The sequence below is a fragment of the Botrytis porri genome (assembly GCF_014898465.1).
Source record: "Botrytis porri strain MUCL 3234 chromosome Unknown BPOR_010, whole genome shotgun sequence".
NCBI lineage: Eukaryota > Fungi > Ascomycota > Leotiomycetes > Helotiales > Sclerotiniaceae > Botrytis > Botrytis porri.
Window position 1 is genome coordinate 1991025 of NW_024066084.1, and position 16715 is coordinate 2007739.

Consider the following 16715-nt stretch of genomic DNA (forward strand, 5'->3'; position numbering starts at 1 on the left):
ACCGAAATTCATTGTGAGCAATCAAACAGATCAAGGCCCTTCTTCGAATATCCTCAAAGTGTCAAGCAATGGAAATGGATATTGAGAAGTCTCCGCAACAAGCAGTTCAGAATTACGCTAGATGGATCGTATAATCTGTAGTCGTGTGTTAGCATCTACAATAAAGTAGTACCAAGCCTCGATTGCACAAAAATGTGGAAGGATTTTACCCGAGGGGGTAACATTTCTTCGAAATTTTGAAAATTACTGACCTTGATACATCAAGACCGAGACTCAGGAGATCTTCAATTGAACTCGATATTTGAAAAAGGACGGATATAATTGTTGCTATAGCATGGAATCGGATGGCATGTCAATCAAAGTCTTGTTGCGAATATAGAGGTCTGTCTACAATCAGCTGCTGTGTGATCGGGCAGTGCTGCCAAAGTCTCTGTCAAATACTTTCAGGTAGATCGATCCTTCGTACATGAAGTAGGTCTCAATGGGAATCGAGAGACTTGAAATAACTGTAAATTGGCAGATCGAAGTAGACAATTTAAAACCTCGGAAGCTAAGTTGTCGAGGTGAAATAGAGAGCAAGTAGATATAGCGGGCGAAGTTACCAACGTTGGTCCTAGTACGGAAAAATAATTCAATTTATTGCTTGACTGAATCTTGTGCAACAGCTTGTTGAGAAAAGAGGGAGTGAGAGGTGAGCACGAGGAAAGGTCTTGCCGGTGAATCTCAGGTTGAGGAAGAAATCTCTCAACAAATCCTACTACCTATCAATTATTGTTGCTATAATTCCCTACGTGGAAGGTGCGAGCCAGCGACTTTCAGAAGAAAGAAGAGACCACTTTTTAAAGTTCCGCAAGGAAAAGAAGGAAGGAAGATTATGGGTTACCTTGGAGAGATGGAAGTCTTCTCACTATAGACTCATGAACCCAATCTCTTCCCATTATATCTGAAGAGGTCAAAGCTGAATAAAAGATGGTTGAGGGGAATGTCTTACTTTAATCAAGGAGAAGGACTCGAGCAGTGAAGGTCTATACTTGCTTAGGTACTTCTCGAAGGTCATATATGTAGAGTTAACAGAGTTTAAGCACTAGTCAGAGATATATACATATGGGACTGAACTGACCAGAGACTTTATCACCGTCTCATTGTCACTTTACAAGATATTAGCACAATCATCTCACATCAGAACAAAATCATGTATGACCCGTAGAATGTTAATGCGAAATTCTCTCGCTGTTCTTATGCAAGCTTAAAGTCAAGACTTCCCTCCCATATCGACAATCTTCGTCTCAATCATTAGTGAAGTAGTTACCAACGCCAGGCCATGCATGATATCGCTCTAAACTCCATCCCATAGATACAAACCAATGCTTATATAAGTATAAGTCGATGAACTAGGAAATTCCGGCTACAGCAAAGCTGAGTAGAGATCCAGCCATCAAACCAGCAACCAAGTTGGTCATCATGAAAGACCCACTTGCTTCTCGTTCTTCTTCATTAACATAATCAGCGGCTGCCATCATGCAAGAACTGCCAAGCCAGCCATTACTAAGCCCAAATCCAGCCTGAACAACGAGAAGGTAGAACACATCGCTATTGACCTTTGCTCCCTTGCCTTCGATGTTACAGAGAAGGTACAACGGGACAAAGCCAATTCGAAGGATAGAGAATACGAAAAGCGGAATAGGTCGTGCCTTGGTGTGGAAAGGTAGAAGTGGAAGCAGACGGCCACAAAGATCGCCGATATTCCAAACCAGAAATCCTAGAGGGATGAAAGCTTCGGGTTGAAGTATTCGAGGGGCTCCATCGGCTGGCCTTACCGAGACAACCTTTGATGTGAACACCGGGAAGAACATTGTAACAGCGAAACACATGAATACTCCTCCTGCAAGCCAGTGAAGTTTCTTGAATAGTCTAACCATACCAACGACCTCGTGTTTAGTATTTTCGTCAGTCTCTTCGTCACTGTCAGCTGATGACGCCGCGCGACTCTCGAGGATTCGGTTCTGTTTTCGAAGTAAGGGGAAGACAAAGATTAATGTTAGAACACTGATGACTGTAGCCGTCAAGAAATAAACAAAAGCCGAAGTTGTGTTTTCCTTCACATCTGCACTCTCCGCATCTACATCAGCCCAATGGTCGGGTGGCGGAACAGCTAAAACGGTGGCAATTTGTGCAGCTGATGGCAGGACTCCGGCGATTGCTTGTCCCGTCATAATAGCCTGTATGTATTCTGGTCGGCCGAAGCTTGATGCGAAAGCGAATGCCCCATTTTGTAGAAGCCCAGTTGCACAGGAGGTCGCGAATACCATTATCAATGTGAAAGTAAGATAGCCACTCGACGAAACGTCGCGAAAGTATGAGGTGGATATCGCAAGCAGCGTGAAGACGATAGTATTGAGGACGAGGGAGGCTATGATACGTTTTGGGTAAGAGGCGTTTGATTGTAGGTGACTTAGGAGTAGCATCGAGCCAAGGTTCGTAATTGTTGCAACTGATGTAATCGCAGATTGGAAATGTTGAAGGATACTCTCACTGTCTTGGAATCGGCTCTGGAAGTATGGCGCGGCTGCTAAGAACATATTCCTGTCAAGATATCAGCTTCTGCGCCCTCCCGAGACGTCAGTGGAACATACCACGCCCAAAGCATTGCAACTCCGATTAACATAAAGATTCCATATTCAAACCATGAGAACGGCTCAGTTTCGACTTGATCTGCTAAGACGAGGACTGGTCTGCGTACATCGTCTTCGTGAATACTGGAACTGCTCGAGATAGGTTCATATTCGGGTCTAGGATTGGGATTGCTAAACAACGCTCGTAGACGGTCGACCGCCGTTCGATTATCGATTGAATTACTCATTTGAATGATTGTTGGGTTGATCAGAGATTAACTAGCAATCCACGCAAGGAGGTTGTTCGGATTGAAGTTTATTGAAGGGTGCGAAAAATACTAAACCTCATCTCATATCTAATTTGTCCCTTTCTGTGATATCGGCGATATCCACACGTGTGATTCACTCGTAGAAGTTAATTGTGAAACCTTTGATGAATGTTTGCCATGTGCTCAGAGTATTGAGTCCAATGAAGGTGATGATTATCATAATCTGTCTCGGCAACCCCCGTGCTCCGAGAGTAATTTATCCGAGTCTCCGACTTCCGAACATCAAACTCGTTGATATATGAAAGATCTAAAAGAGTGAGCATAAAGCCATCAAAGGTAACTTCTTTCACCTATCAAGATGATCTTCAAAGAGGTAGCACTCAAATGATCTGTTTATAGTAAAATATAGACAGAGGTGGACAACAAGTATCATTTCTCATGATACTTCTGGTCATCAATGAAAACAGGCACAAAATTGGTTGGTCAGACCACGACTCGAATCCCCTGTGTTTACGTTACTCCAACTGTTGGTACAACCATGATATCACCATCAGAGAATTTGTAGCATGAAATCACTCTGCGAGTTCTTCACACCTTTCTTCAATCAGACTTTCATAGGATTTCTCAAATCTCCAGTTCTCTCGATCGTTTATGACCCGTAGCTACCTCCTTACCCATCATGAAAATCACTCTCTTCCGTGGCTGGCAAGATACAGGATACTATGTAAGGTCTCCATTTGTTACCAAAATTGAATTTCACTTCCGCCAAGCCAACGTGAAGTACATCCTAGACGGCGGCTCCCCCCGATCAGCACCAAAAGGGAAGATACCATATATCTCAGTACACGATGAGGGGTCGTCTCCTTTTCTGCTTGCCCATTCCGCACTCGTTACAGCAGCCTTAGTGGAATCAGATATTCTACCCGATCTCAACTCATCATTGGAGCCAGCAGCAAAAACTCAAGATATGGCGATTCGTGCTCTTCTTGAGGACAAGCTATAATTCTATGGGGTGAGTACGAAAGTGAAGTATGTTTCCTCGTCAGGTTGTGGTATATTCTAATTGGCTTCGGGCTCTAGATTCGAGAGCGGCAGATGGATAAGTATTAGATTCAAAGAGATAAAGTTTCAGGACCCATCCCTTATCCTATGCGTGTTCTAATCGGGATTCTCGCTTATCGTCAGATGAAAGCTACATTGTATGGCCAAGGAACTGGACAGTTCACTTCTGAGGAGATGATGGCATTTCGAAAGGAGATATGGCAAAGTCGTGATGGACTTCTAGAATCTTCAAGAAAAACCACATTAGACCGCATAAGGTGATCAAATTCTCATGCTATGCAGGTATGTTTTGCATGCTTTATGTTACAAGTCTCGAGTGAGAAATTCAGAGATTTCCCATTGTCAGCAAAGAGACTGCTTCACAAGAAATTTACGGTACGACATTTGGGGGCAATCGTGTTTATAATATTGGCTGTCTGTTGTGCAAATTTATATTCGTCTATGCAAGGTTGTGGCACTGTTTGTGTAATATAAATGAACAGATCAATATTTTGACCCCCAAGTGTGACACTGTCACCTAGAAAGATGAAGTCTCAATGTTGTACGAACATTCTCCATGTTGAAAACGAAATTCTGCCATGTATGAATGATAAAACTATATGTAAATTAAAAAATACCAATGTCACCTCAAAAATGAGATTCTTCCTTTGTCAGCTCAGCTGGCTCCCATTCCCATTCCCCCGTTTCTTTTTTGATCTCCTTCACTTGAACTATTCTACATCTATCATAGTAAACAAGGAGGGCAGTCAAAGTCCGATACTTATCAGGGTTGAGTTTGTCTATACGTTGCGCACCAGTATCGAGACCAATTGAAAATTTCCTTTTGGTCAAGCCCTTCTTGGATTCATGGCCATACATTACTGTCATTCTTTCGCTTAGTGGCATTGTCTTTTGCTTGTCCTCCCAAACCTATATTCATCAGGATTAGCATTGTTCGTTACAAACGGGATTCTTGGTCGGCATACCTCAAACCACGGTATCATCTTGCTAAAACGTCTCTCGTCTTCCTTATCCAAGGCTTTGATCTCCTTGTCTCCCGCATGCATCGAACTAGTATATCCTTTCACTGGATCTATAGATTTAATGTTCATCGTCTCTATGATTTGTTGATCCCTCAGCTCGAAAAATGGATTCAATCCAGCGTGTACAACAACCATGTTGTTATGCCCACCACATTTTCCCAGGACTAGAATTTCAGGAAGATCTTCAAGCCAGCGTCTCTCTTCTGTAGTAAGCGCATCATATAGGTCATAGTCGCTGGTATCCCTATGATCTGGTGTCCTCAACTTTTTTCTCACTTGGATATCGAACTGATTATCCAATTTGCGGTCGGTCGATTCTTGCCAACCCTTTCTTTCATGTTTGACATTTAGTACGCAGTCTTCATGGTTACCGCGAACTCCTGAAGCTCCATCTCTTCTAGCCTCACGCACGACATCTTTAGAAGCCTCGATGGTTATCAATCCTTCAGTCGTAGCACTCTTGCTCGGATTACTTTTTCTCCCTTTGGTTATCATATCACCGCTGAATATCTGATGATCTAACGCTGGATCATACTTAATATATTCCAAGAGACGGTTCTTGGCATCAGGCATCCCGTGTACATCCCCAAAAACGATTACTCGCCGAGTCTCTTCGTCTTTACAAGGTTGATAACATTTTGGAAGAATCCCAATTTTCACCTTGCTACGCGGAACACTTGCAGGTATCTTAAGAGCAGGCTCATTATTGCTTCGTTTTTCGCGATTATCTGTAGTCGCAGCCTTTGATCCTTTCGAATCAGCTAGTTTAAGCTTTTCTATTTCGCGATTGATAGATGGGTCTCTTCTGCCTGGTCTTTGATCTTGAGATTGATTGCTGCGATTGGGGAGAGGCACCGTTACGATGTCGCTTTTAATTTTCGTAAGTGTGTCTTTGGACACATGATTATTGGAATCTCTCCCACGTTTTCCATCGGGATTTTTATGGCGACTGGGATGAGGTGGATAGGTGTTAGATTTTCTATCACTTCCGCTTGCACCTCTGTTGCTACTGTGATCTCTTCTTTTGATTGGTAGTAAGGGATTGTCGACAGTAGTGGTAGGTGGTCCCTCAACCCGTCGGATGGAATGTCTGCTGTCGTGATCGGAAACGGGGGCAGATGACCTGCTGCTACCATCTCTGTGACCTCGATTGCGACCGTTTTCAACGTTAGACTGAGGCCTATCACGTCCAATCTTAACAGATTGTGAATTCCGTCTAACACCTCTTCGTGATTCCGGGTTGACTGAACTTGTCCGTACTTCTGCCTTCCCCTCATCTACACATCTTCCTTCATCTCCATGTCTATCTCGTCCTCTCCTCTCTCTATTTTCCTCACCAGCTTCATCTCTCCCCTTCACGCCCCGACTCAATTGATACCTCTTCTCCTCACCCATAGTTCCACTTTTTCCCTATCTTCTGAATTTTGAGCCTCCTCTTCTGAATAATAATCTCAAGATAAATACCTATCCCCGGAGAATCCTTCCAACAAAATCATCACCTCACTCCCAGCTGCAGCAACCCAAAATATATGAGCTCAAGAACTCCAAAATTCAGAAGTAAACAAAATATTCTTGACTACTCACTATGACACCGATCCACGGAACATAGACTTTACGCTAGCACATAAGAAGTGGTCACAGGGACACAAACACCTTGGCAAAAAAATAAAATTGTAATTCATTTCGCAAAAGAAAGCTCTATCGCGAGAGAGAGTGTTTGTTAAAGTGAGACAAATCTTGCTTGAGGCTTGTGGATTTCGTACGTGATGGTCTGGGAGGGGAGAGTCTCTGGCTGGATTCGGTTGTACTATTTTGTAATGTTTCACGTGAAATAATTCCTCGCGTTGGTCGTTTAAAAGATCAGTGATTTCTATCATGGCTAATTTTTAACCACCAATCCCCCTTTACACGATAATTTTTACATCAAGATGACAACTATAAACACATTACTTCTTCTGGCAACATCGCAACAATTCTCCAGAATTGACAATTTACGTGGTTTATTACCCACTTGTTAACTTTGCCGCCACAGCGGGTATTTCTGTTACTCTTCAGTCTTAGGATTTTAGTATGAGAATGCGTTGGATTACTAGGTCGCGCTTAGGATGCTATGGAGATGGGTGAAACTTTTGGCGCTGGGTTTGTTGATGGTGATTGAATTGTTTGTTGGCTAGAGAACTACTTACCTAGTAGGTATATTCATCATAAATCATATTTTGTTCTGAATTGATGAACGCATGATGACTCCGAGGTATTCTCAATCTGTTGTATGGTGTGGTGTATAATCATTATAACGTTAAGCGAGGAATACTTTATACTATAACGATGATATGTAGGTACTTAACAACGTCGAATGACTTTGCGGTCCGAGTATCTATAAAAAAAAAATGTGATTTTACGTATTTTCTACTGTTTGAGAACATTTTGTCTCAGCGACAGAGATAGTTTCTCATTCTGCACATCAACTCCCCTTCTCTCTTTTACACTATAATCACTCCCTCATCCTCATATCCCATCAACACAGCATAACAACAGCCCCACTCTCCTCACTCTCACCCTCTAAATACAACTCTTATCATTTCCTCTCAATTTCCCCACATACATCCATGAACGCGATATCCATAACCACAAGCATTCTTTCAAAACCAGAAGTGAGAGGAAAGAGAAGTAAAGGTAAAGTGGAGAGCGGAGCGGAGCGGGGAAGTGAAAAGGGGGAAAGCCCCTGTATAAGCGATGTGGGGTTGGATGATATAGTTAACCCATACTATGTATCTGCACTGTATGATGATATTCGATGCTATTTGGATGAGATAGAAGGTAGAAAAGGGAGGATAGTAAGTACATAAAGTTGTTAGTTATGTGGCGGTCAATGTTGCGATTTAATCATGAGAAGAGGTTGAGTTTACGCATCTGCTAGTTTACGTTGATAATGGCGAGGCTGGCTGTGTAGTAACTAGCATGATTTTGGGAATGGGAAAAAGGATGAATATGATATGGTCTAGCGACGAAATAGATTCCGAGCATGTTGAACACATATCACTCATATTTCAACTCCAACACAATGATGGATAATTTGGGAATGATTTGCGCACGTCGAACAGGGGCACACCTTGTGAAGTATTACGGGTATATAACAATATATCTCCACCCAAACCTATGCAATCCATCTCGAAAAAAAGGTATCATTATTAAGGTGGTGATGGTGGTGGTACACTTTCCTCTACCTCTCCTCTATGCTTCTTTGGTTTTACCAATAACAAAATAAACATACCTACAACTAGTAGGATCAATAACAAAATGATTCGCCTCTTCGTTCCTTTTCTTTGGTATCCGCTTGCAACTTTTAATTCCACATTTGCAGCCTTGACGTCTACTGCCATTCTTTCCACGTTGTAGTCTATGCGATCTAGCATTGTTCCTTGATCTATAATCATAGTCTGAAGTTCTTTAAAAATGTCGGCGAGTTCGATAATACCTTGCGCGATATCATTGATTTCACGTTCTCGTTGCATGATGGCTGCATCATTGGACGTGAGTTGTTTTTGAGAGGTTTGTTGAAGGGTTGCTTGGGAGAATGATTTATCGGCGTCGGATTCCATGATGGAGGGGTCGATATAATTACTGTAAAGAGGGGTAGATGTTCGTTCGATAGGTGCATTCATACCTCCTAAGCCTCGTAACTCTGAAGATTGGTCAGTATAAATAATTTACCATCTTAACGCAGCGAATTCAGTCATGCAGTACAAAACTCACTCTTCAAATAGGTACTTTGCTTTTTCCTGAATCCTGCACTTGCTTCTTGTACCCTCGATGCGAGTGAAATCTGGATATTCCTTGCCATAGTTTCCTCTCCTTTACTTATGCCTCCTTGATGCCGCGAGTCACGAACAATTTGTTCTACTCTCTGAATTGACCTCTGACAATCGTGAAATCCCTTGGTAATTTGTTGTGTCAATAGTTCAATCTCCCTTTCTTCCTTCTTCTTAACTTCTTCATCATCGAATCCTGGCAGTACATGTTTTTGATGCAATTTCTCCAGTTTTTGGCTCTTATTTGCGATATCCGTAAGATATTCTGTAACTTCGTCGCTGATATCTGCCCATCTCGGTGGTAGTAAATCCATTTCTATTATCGCATCGCCATCATCTTCGAATGCGCCAGCGGACATAAGTCCTCTGCGTTCCTCCGAAGCTCCTCCAATACTATCCGAATATCCATTGCCAGAAGAGCTTGTATATTTTGGTTTCTTTGCGGGGTGATGTGCATATGATTGTCGATAGGAGATATAGCTGATAGATTAGGTGTCAGTATCTATCTAAGCTTGTGAAAGGGATAACAGCACTTTGAACATACAGATTTGTACGATCACGCCACATGGCGATTTGAAATGAATTCTACAGTATCACAAGATATAGTAGAGGAAGAATTTCACATAGAAACTCCAAGAATTGTAATTTGTATTGGAGTTTGTTATTGAATGTCGCATGTTTGTCTTGTTTTGATGATTCCAAGCTCTCCCCAGCTTCGACCTCTTCGCCTGAGGAATCCCAGATCCCAGACCTTTTATGTCACTCGGCCGCCGTACAGCCACTACCTGTGACCATTATGGTATCTATGCTTCACCGCATCAAGGCATCTGAACAGTTGAATCGCAATCACAACCCACAACAACAACAAGATCTTCCTTATTTCAACCTTACAACCTTTCTTCCTGTTCTCCATATACCTTAGAAATCCTTCCAACCAAAAAGTCATTTTTACTTACTTTCAATCAAATACTCAACAATGGTTTGTTTCCCTATCCTAAGAAGGCTGGAGCCTTGAACAACCCCGCGGTTTTCAGCACTCGACGTGAAGCTGTAGCTTCGAGTTGGAGGGAAAGGATAGGATGATGGAGGATATAGAGATCGCAACTAACATGCGCATTCATGCAGGCCGATTCTCTTACTGAAGAGCAAGTCTCCGAGTTCAAGGAGGCCTTCTCCCTCTTTGTACGTTAATATTCCCATCTGGATACTCTCAGCCCTATGGACACTTGGCAGGGCATGTTTGAAGTTTTGAAGGCTAATAAGCTGTGACTTTACAGGACAAGAATGGCGATGGTTCGTACTTCCAAATTTTTCCTTTGACATTGCAGATCTCGAGAATCCCCCCTGTGTTCACATACTTGCCCTCTCGACCAACCCAGCCCCTATCTCGAACAATAGTACCGGCAATGGGGACAACGACACAGATTGGCCAAACAATATAGAAGGACAACACTGATATATGGATCTACAGGACAAATCACTAGCAAGGAATTGGGAACCGTCATGCGATCCCTTGGTCAAAACCCTTCCGAGTCCGAGTTGCAAGACATGATCAACGAGGTCGATGCTGACAACAACGGTACCATTGATTTCCCAGGTATGGCGCAACACAATTAAGCTCATGACTCAAAACTCTGATGCGATTAGAATTTCTTACTATGATGGCAAGAAAGATGAAGGATACCGACTCTGAGGAGGAGATCCGTGAAGCATTCAAGGTTGGAATTCCATAAGTCATTTACTATGGCAGAGGCTGACATGTCTTTGGTATAGGTCTTCGATCGTGACAACAACGGTTTCATCTCCGCCGCTGAACTTCGCCATGTCATGACCTCCATCGGAGAGAAGTTGACTGATGACGAGGTTGATGAGATGATTAGAGAGGCTGATCAAGATGGTGATGGAAGAATCGACTGTATGTGCCCCTTCACCAACGATTTCTCTCAAAGTTCAGATGCTAATGATCATTTACAGACAACGAATTTGTACAACTTATGATGCAAAAGTAATCGAGCTTGCTTTTTTTGCGTGGTCTTTTGTTGCTGGGAGGGAGAATAGCCGGCGTACACATCACGGGTCTTTTGGACATCCAGAATTCTTGTGGGCGTAGGACTGACTGGACTGGTTGACATGCACGTAGAGCGTTGCCGTTTTTAGTGAACTTCATGATCAATGATAACCCACCAGACATCTTATTGTCTTGTTAATACCCTTTACCAGAGTCTTCATGATACATTATTAGTCATGTGAACTGTAAACTGTGATAAATATACTCAAAGGCTAGCATTGAGATCGAGCCCATCAGCCAATTTCAGTCTCATATCCTAGAGATTCGTGTCGAGCAAACATGGTATCGAGATGAGAGTGGTAGACTTAGTACCTCTTTCCCCTTGAAATTGTGTGTGGCCTTGGTAACCTATATGACATGATAGATCTTCAGGGGAAACCTGTGGATCATCATTAGTGGTACTTTGTAATCAACTTGATGATATCACAGGTGAAAGTGGATACAGCCATTTAGATTTCAGTTGAAGGGAGAATGAAAGAAGGGAAGGGTAACCTTATCAGAAATATATAACTTAAAAGGGAACTATTCACACGGTACCGAAATTCGAATAGTAACCTTGCTCCAACAGAATGAGATGTTGGTAACCATAAGCGATTACCCCTAATGAAGATGTAGATTTCTTTCATATGCTTCTTTTCAACTTTGTATACTACGTAGAATATGTAGTGAAACACCAGATTGGGGGAGTGGGGAGAAACCCAGTCGGTCGGTCCGAGATGCTAATTTCTGGCTTCGATCCCTTACCGCAGGGCTCAATTATTTTCTCTAGGCGAGTCATCAACTCTTTAGCCATGAAGCAGAGGGAACGAAACTAAGTGGTACAAGTGGTACATTCCTCGGCAGCATGTAGATCAATTGGATGTTTAGCTTGCCCTCTTTCTTATGATAAGTTTCATTTCTTTTTATATCTTCTCTCGTTCTTGAAATTCCGCTTCTTGATTGTTCTTTTCTTGGAGTCTACGGGGTGTTATTCTATCAACTGGGGAGTTTCAACGAACAAAGCTGCTGTCAAAGCAATCAATCATTGAAATCAGGTCAAACATCCAAGGGATGTGACACATAGATATGCCATCAATCATTCGAAGATGGAGAACAGCATTCATAGCTGCAGTGTTTATGATTTTTAGTCTTCATTACCTTCATTCACGGCGCAATACTTGGAGCTATGACGCGACTTATCTATCTTCGATAGGGAAACCTCATCTGCCAGATGGTAAAACCCATTGGTCGAAATTACCAGAACGATATCCAGTAACTTCACACATTCCTCTGCCAACTGGAAACCCGAAGAAGATCCCGCAGATTCAAAGTGCACCTCCAAAAGAGAATGCGGCGCAGAAGGAAGAGAGGTTGAAGCGATTGGCGGCCGTAAAAGAGAGCTTCGTACACAGTTGGGAGGGATATAAAGCGCACGCATGGTTACGAGATGAGGTTTCTCCTCTATCAGGGACCTGGAAAGACACCTTTGGTGGCTGGGCCGCAACATTGGTTGATTCTTTGGATACTTTGTGGATTATGGGTTTAAAAGAAGATTTTGAAATCGCGGTGCGATCAATCGAAAGAATCGATTTTACGACAACGGAGCAAAAGGATATTAATGTTTTTGAAACGACAATCAGATACATGGGTGGGTTTTTGGCGGCGTATGATATCAGTGGAGCGCAATACCCGGCTTTGTTGTTCAAGGCTGTTGAGGTTGCAGAGTTGTTGATGAGTTGTTTTGATACCCCGAATAGAATGCCAATTCCTAGATGGGATTGGAAGAAGTAGGTGCTGTTGCTCTCATCTGACAAGAAAGCTATTGACGATACGTAGGTATCTAGAAGGAGAGGATCAAGTGGCGCCTAGAAGAGTTCTTGTCTCTGAGCCAGGTTCCTTAAGTCTCGAGTTCACCAGACTTAGTCAGTTGACTGGAAATCCGAAATACTATGATGCGGTGCAACGTATCTCTGACGAATTTGAGAAAACTCAGAACTCTACTCGATATCCCGGATTATGGCCTGTCAGTATTGATCTTCAAGAGCTACGATTTGACGAAGACACCATGTTTACTATGGGTGGTATGTCGGATTCAACATATGAATATTTACCAAAACAATACATGGTTCTCGGGGGGGTTCTTGACCAACCCAAGAAAATGTACGAAAGCTTCATTTCCGTAGCCCAAGAGACAATGTTCTTTCCAATTCTAAATGAAAAGAACCAGAAAATCAGAGTATCAGGGGACGTACGCATCAAAGGTATGGCGGAAAGCAGTACTCCGGAGCTGATTCCTCGTGGCCAACATCTCACCTGTTTCACTGGCGGCATGATTGGAATCGCATCGAAAATTTTCAACCGCCCCTCCGAGCTTGCCTTAGCTGAAGAACTCACAAATGGATGTATATGGGCATACGATAATAGTCCGAATGGCATTGCACCTGAAATCTTCAGCGTGGTTCCGTGCCCAAAAAATCACGATTGTACGTATTCGAAGCAGAAATGGTATGATGCTCTCGCAGCTATATACACACATCCAATTACGAACACGAAAGAGGAGACGGAGAAGAAATTGGTTGGGATCATAGACGATAGAAGATTGAGTCCGGGGCTTACGGCAGTGGATGATCGAAGATATATTTTGAGACCGGAGGCTATTGAGAGTGTGTGGATTTTGTGGAGAATTACGGGGGATAGGAAATATATGGATGCCGCTTGGAGAATGTTCCAGGCGATTGAGAAGATCTGTAGAACGGAGATTGCGTCGGCGGCGATACTGGATGTTACGGTGAAGGCAGTGGTGGATGGGAAGGGGAGGGGGAAGAGTAAGAACGGAAATATGAAACAAGCAGAGCGTTTCGCGGATAACTTGGGTGGAAAAAGTGAAGAGGAAGGAGTGGACCAGGTAGATAGTATGGAGAGTTTCTGGCTAGCAGAAACGTTGAAGTATTTCTACTTGGTTTTCAGCGAGTGGGATGTAGTGAGTCTGGATGAATGGGTGCTGAATACAGAGGCGCATCCGTTGAAGAGATTGAGAAAGTAGACACAAATCATTAGGATGTGAGTTTTTTGAAAGCAATGCATGGAGGATATTGTGGATTCAATAACTACTTCTGCTTCTTGTCTTCATGCATGAGACTACTATGTTAATACGAAGAAGTATAACAATACTGAAAGCCTTTCAGAGTACAATCTACACCCAAGCTCAAGTAAGCTAATTATGTATCATGAAGTGATATTGAATAACTAGCAATTATATATTCGAGAACTGAAGATGCCCGCGGGGGGAGGAGAGGGTATCTGAAGCGCGCCCTCTTGCCCCCGCGCGTGCTCAGCCGCAGCTTCGCTACCTTGATTCAGACTCTATTTGCATTACACATGCGATGTGTTATGATTGGAATTGAGATAAATCGTGACCGTGAGTTGTTGAGTGTAGTAATGTGGCATGCCTGAACACCTGAGTGTCTCGATCACGTGACTATTTATTAGTCGCGATAATCCAACTTTCCAAAACATTTCCATAGGGAACAATCGCAATATTTTCATTCTCGTATTCGAAATACAAAAGGGAATACCCAGAGAGTTTAAAACAAACTTCCCAAATTATGAAATGTTCTTGCCAACATAAATGTAACGAACAAACATATAAACATTTTCGCTTGCGACCGCTGCAACCGGAACTGCTCCTGCCTTAAGTTTCCAATTTAAGTTCTTCTCAGTCATCTCGCATTGCCTGGTAAAGAAATCACCGAAGTAGATACCATCAGTTCCATTGTATGCAGGTGTATTTGGATCCACCAGTATACTCAATCTGTCCCTAACATTCTTATTTCGCGACATCAATGTGAAGGACTGAACTTGGAGTTCTTTTTGGTGTCGTGACCAGAAAGGTAAACTGTCTTGCAAATTGCCGGGTTCCAAGGCTGCTTCCACGTTGGGAGTAAGGAGCGTCTTTTCAAAATCTGACCATTTTCCTGCGAAGTCGTTAAGGTCCCAAAGTGCCCAATAGCCTTGGTGTTGACCTTGGGCCGCGATTGTTTGAGCCGCTTGCACAACCGCATCCTTTGCCGCCTTTTTCAGGGTTGGACCTCCTTCATAAGCGGTGTACTGTACGTGTAGTTGCACATCAGTGATCGACTCATAATTGAAATGACGGATTGGTGCCGGGAATTCGAGACGCCATGTTGAAATGGCACCTGCGCCTTCGAATGGCATATACCGGGGACCAGATAAGTTGAGCTCAAACACTCCAGGATCTTTAGCACCGGAACTCACAGCTATTGCTGTGATTGGAATTCGATCGGTTCTGAATGCTTCACTTCCAGAAGCAAGTTGGGAAGCAGCATAGTCAGCTGCGTTCTGTGTCACACGATACTTATGCTCTAGTAATGTCAAGACGGCATTAGTATCAGTCTCGGTCTCTAGATTTGATGGTACAGAGACGCTAACAGAACGAATCCTGCGCATGTACTGATTTCGAAACTCCTTCCATTCCGAGCAGACAGCGTTGAACGAACATCGGTACAACTGAAATAGCTGTCTTGATTCGCGAAGTTCGAATTTGTGGTCCCATCTGTACATCTACCAGGAAATACTCAAAAAGTCTATCTGCATCCCAAATATCGAGGTCCTCTGTGATGAATTTCTGCTGCAAGAGAAAGGTTACGAGTGTTTCACGCCGACTCTCCATTAAGCCTTCATCTGAGGCCTCTCTTTGTGAAGGTGTCAATCTAGTACGCAGATTTTTCGCAGCTTCCATATATGCATCTCCACTATTAAGCTGTAGTAGAGGCCTGGCAAGGTAAAATAACTCTGTCATAAGAGGCTTGGAGCTGACATCAGACGCGTTGCCCAGCCCATCACAGAAGTGCAGAATGGCTCTAAGATCGATAAAGGCATCATTGTCGCGCAAAACTGCTACAAGATCTGTAAGGGGGTAATTTGGGTATCACTAGTGTATGGCCCCCCAACGGTGGCATGACTGAAATCATCCCGTCTGCATGACGAAGCTATGATAGGCACCATGATGGGAAACAAACTGTTCTATGCGGATTTGGGTGCAGAAGCGTCAAATGCTGCTAAAATGTCTCAGGGTTGTTTCGTGGCTATTTGATGAGATTAGTAGCAATTGATATTTGATTAATCTCTCGATTTCAGAACATGAAGTACTGTATTTTTGCCTGAAACTACTATGTGAGTAAAAAATACTGTAAGTAGTAGTGAAAGGATTTCAGGGCACAGTTCACAATCATTAATAGTTTGTATGGCGCGTCATGCGGACATTTTCGCTCAGAACGATATTAGATAATAATAATCAGATTTCTTAATATTATCTAATCTATACTCTCATCTTATAAAAAATGATATGTATCATCTTATCTTTTGAATATTCTGATTTTAATTCTAATTTGAAAAAGAATTTTGAAATTATAATTAAAACTAAAATCATTAGATTCTATATATTTGTTTTAATATTATTATAAGATAAATTTTGAGTAGAATTCTATTAATATCTAAATAAAGAATAAAAGAAAAGAAAACTTCTAAAAAGAATTTTATATAGAATCTACAAAGAAAACCTATAAAGAATTTCTATAAATAAATAAAATTAGATAAAAGGAAATAATAAAATGATTAATTAAAAGAATAGTCGAACTCATATTGAGAGAGATTAGATAATAATACAATATTTTATTAAATGAAAATAAGATTAGATAACATAACGTAGTTTAACACCGAGTGGTCTATATCATTAAGTGGCTCATTTCAAAATATACTAATATTAAGTTTTTTTAATATTTATATTTTAATAATCAAATATTATTTTTGTGAAAGAAAAAGATATTAAATAATAATAAATTTTTTTTTTTTAAAAAAAACTAGTTTTTATATAA

General features: G+C 42.0%; 7 protein-coding genes across 7 annotated transcripts; 3 read left to right on the top strand and 4 right to left on the bottom strand.

Annotated features, from left to right (window-relative positions):
- Positions 1 to 1128: 1128 nt before the first annotated feature.
- Positions 1129 to 2860, bottom strand: EAF01_007986 (uncharacterized protein; the record flags this gene model as incomplete). Its single annotated transcript, XM_038916242.1, has 2 exons — positions 1129 to 2583; positions 2634 to 2860. 2 exons carry the CDS (start codon positions 2858 to 2860, stop codon positions 1392 to 1394), a joined length of 1419 nt encoding a protein of 472 aa, XP_038768713.1. The 3' UTR covers positions 1129 to 1391.
- Positions 2861 to 3560: 700 nt separating this feature from the next.
- Positions 3561 to 3884, top strand: EAF01_007987 (uncharacterized protein; the record flags this gene model as incomplete). The annotated part of the gene is made up of 1 exon (XM_038916243.1): positions 3561 to 3884. One exon carries the CDS (start codon positions 3561 to 3563, stop codon positions 3882 to 3884), a length of 324 nt encoding a protein of 107 aa, XP_038768714.1.
- Positions 3885 to 4570: 686 nt separating this feature from the next.
- On the bottom strand, positions 4571 to 6360 carry EAF01_007988 (uncharacterized protein; the record flags this gene model as incomplete). Its single annotated transcript, XM_038916244.1, has 2 exons — positions 4571 to 4852; positions 4909 to 6360. 2 exons carry the CDS (start codon positions 6358 to 6360, stop codon positions 4571 to 4573), a joined length of 1734 nt encoding a protein of 577 aa, XP_038768715.1.
- Positions 6361 to 8065: 1705 nt separating this feature from the next.
- Positions 8066 to 9595, bottom strand: EAF01_007989 (uncharacterized protein). The gene is made up of 3 exons (XM_038916245.1): positions 9319 to 9595; positions 8719 to 9254; positions 8066 to 8647 (listed from the first exon to the last, which is right to left on the bottom strand). The coding sequence occupies exons 1-3, from the start codon at positions 9339 to 9341 to the stop codon at positions 8154 to 8156; spliced, it is 1053 nt and encodes a 350-aa protein (XP_038768716.1). The 5' UTR covers positions 9342 to 9595; the 3' UTR covers positions 8066 to 8153.
- A 155-nt stretch (positions 9596 to 9750) lies between these two features.
- Positions 9751 to 10783, top strand: EAF01_007990 (calmodulin; the record flags this gene model as incomplete). Its single annotated transcript, XM_038916246.1, has 7 exons — positions 9751 to 9753; positions 9900 to 9956; positions 10052 to 10067; positions 10246 to 10371; positions 10422 to 10492; positions 10548 to 10689; positions 10749 to 10783. The coding sequence occupies 7 exons, from the start codon at positions 9751 to 9753 to the stop codon at positions 10781 to 10783; spliced, it is 450 nt and encodes a 149-aa protein (XP_038768717.1).
- Positions 10784 to 11907: 1124 nt separating this feature from the next.
- Positions 11908 to 13864, top strand: EAF01_007991 (uncharacterized protein; the record flags this gene model as incomplete). Its single annotated transcript, XM_038916247.1, has 2 exons — positions 11908 to 12608; positions 12658 to 13864. The coding sequence occupies 2 exons, from the start codon at positions 11908 to 11910 to the stop codon at positions 13862 to 13864; spliced, it is 1908 nt and encodes a 635-aa protein (XP_038768718.1).
- A 560-nt stretch (positions 13865 to 14424) lies between these two features.
- On the bottom strand, positions 14425 to 15640 carry EAF01_007992 (uncharacterized protein; the record flags this gene model as incomplete). The annotated part of the gene is made up of 2 exons (XM_038916248.1): positions 14425 to 15280; positions 15339 to 15640. The coding sequence occupies 2 exons, from the start codon at positions 15638 to 15640 to the stop codon at positions 14425 to 14427; spliced, it is 1158 nt and encodes a 385-aa protein (XP_038768719.1).
- Positions 15641 to 16715: the final 1075 nt, after the last annotated feature.

Bases quoted from the DNA above. Each gene is read 5' to 3' on its own strand.
- EAF01_007989 (XM_038916245.1), bottom strand. From the start codon at position 9,341: ATGTGGCGTGATCGTACAAATCT. The intron at 9,255-9,318 runs GTATGTTCAAAG...CTAATCTATCAG, and splicing joins TGGCGTGATCGTACAAATCT to CTATATCTCCTATCGACAAT. The intron at 8,648-8,718 runs GTGAGTTTTGTA...ACCAATCTTCAG, and splicing joins GCAAAGTACCTATTTGAAGA to AGTTACGAGGCTTAGGAGGT.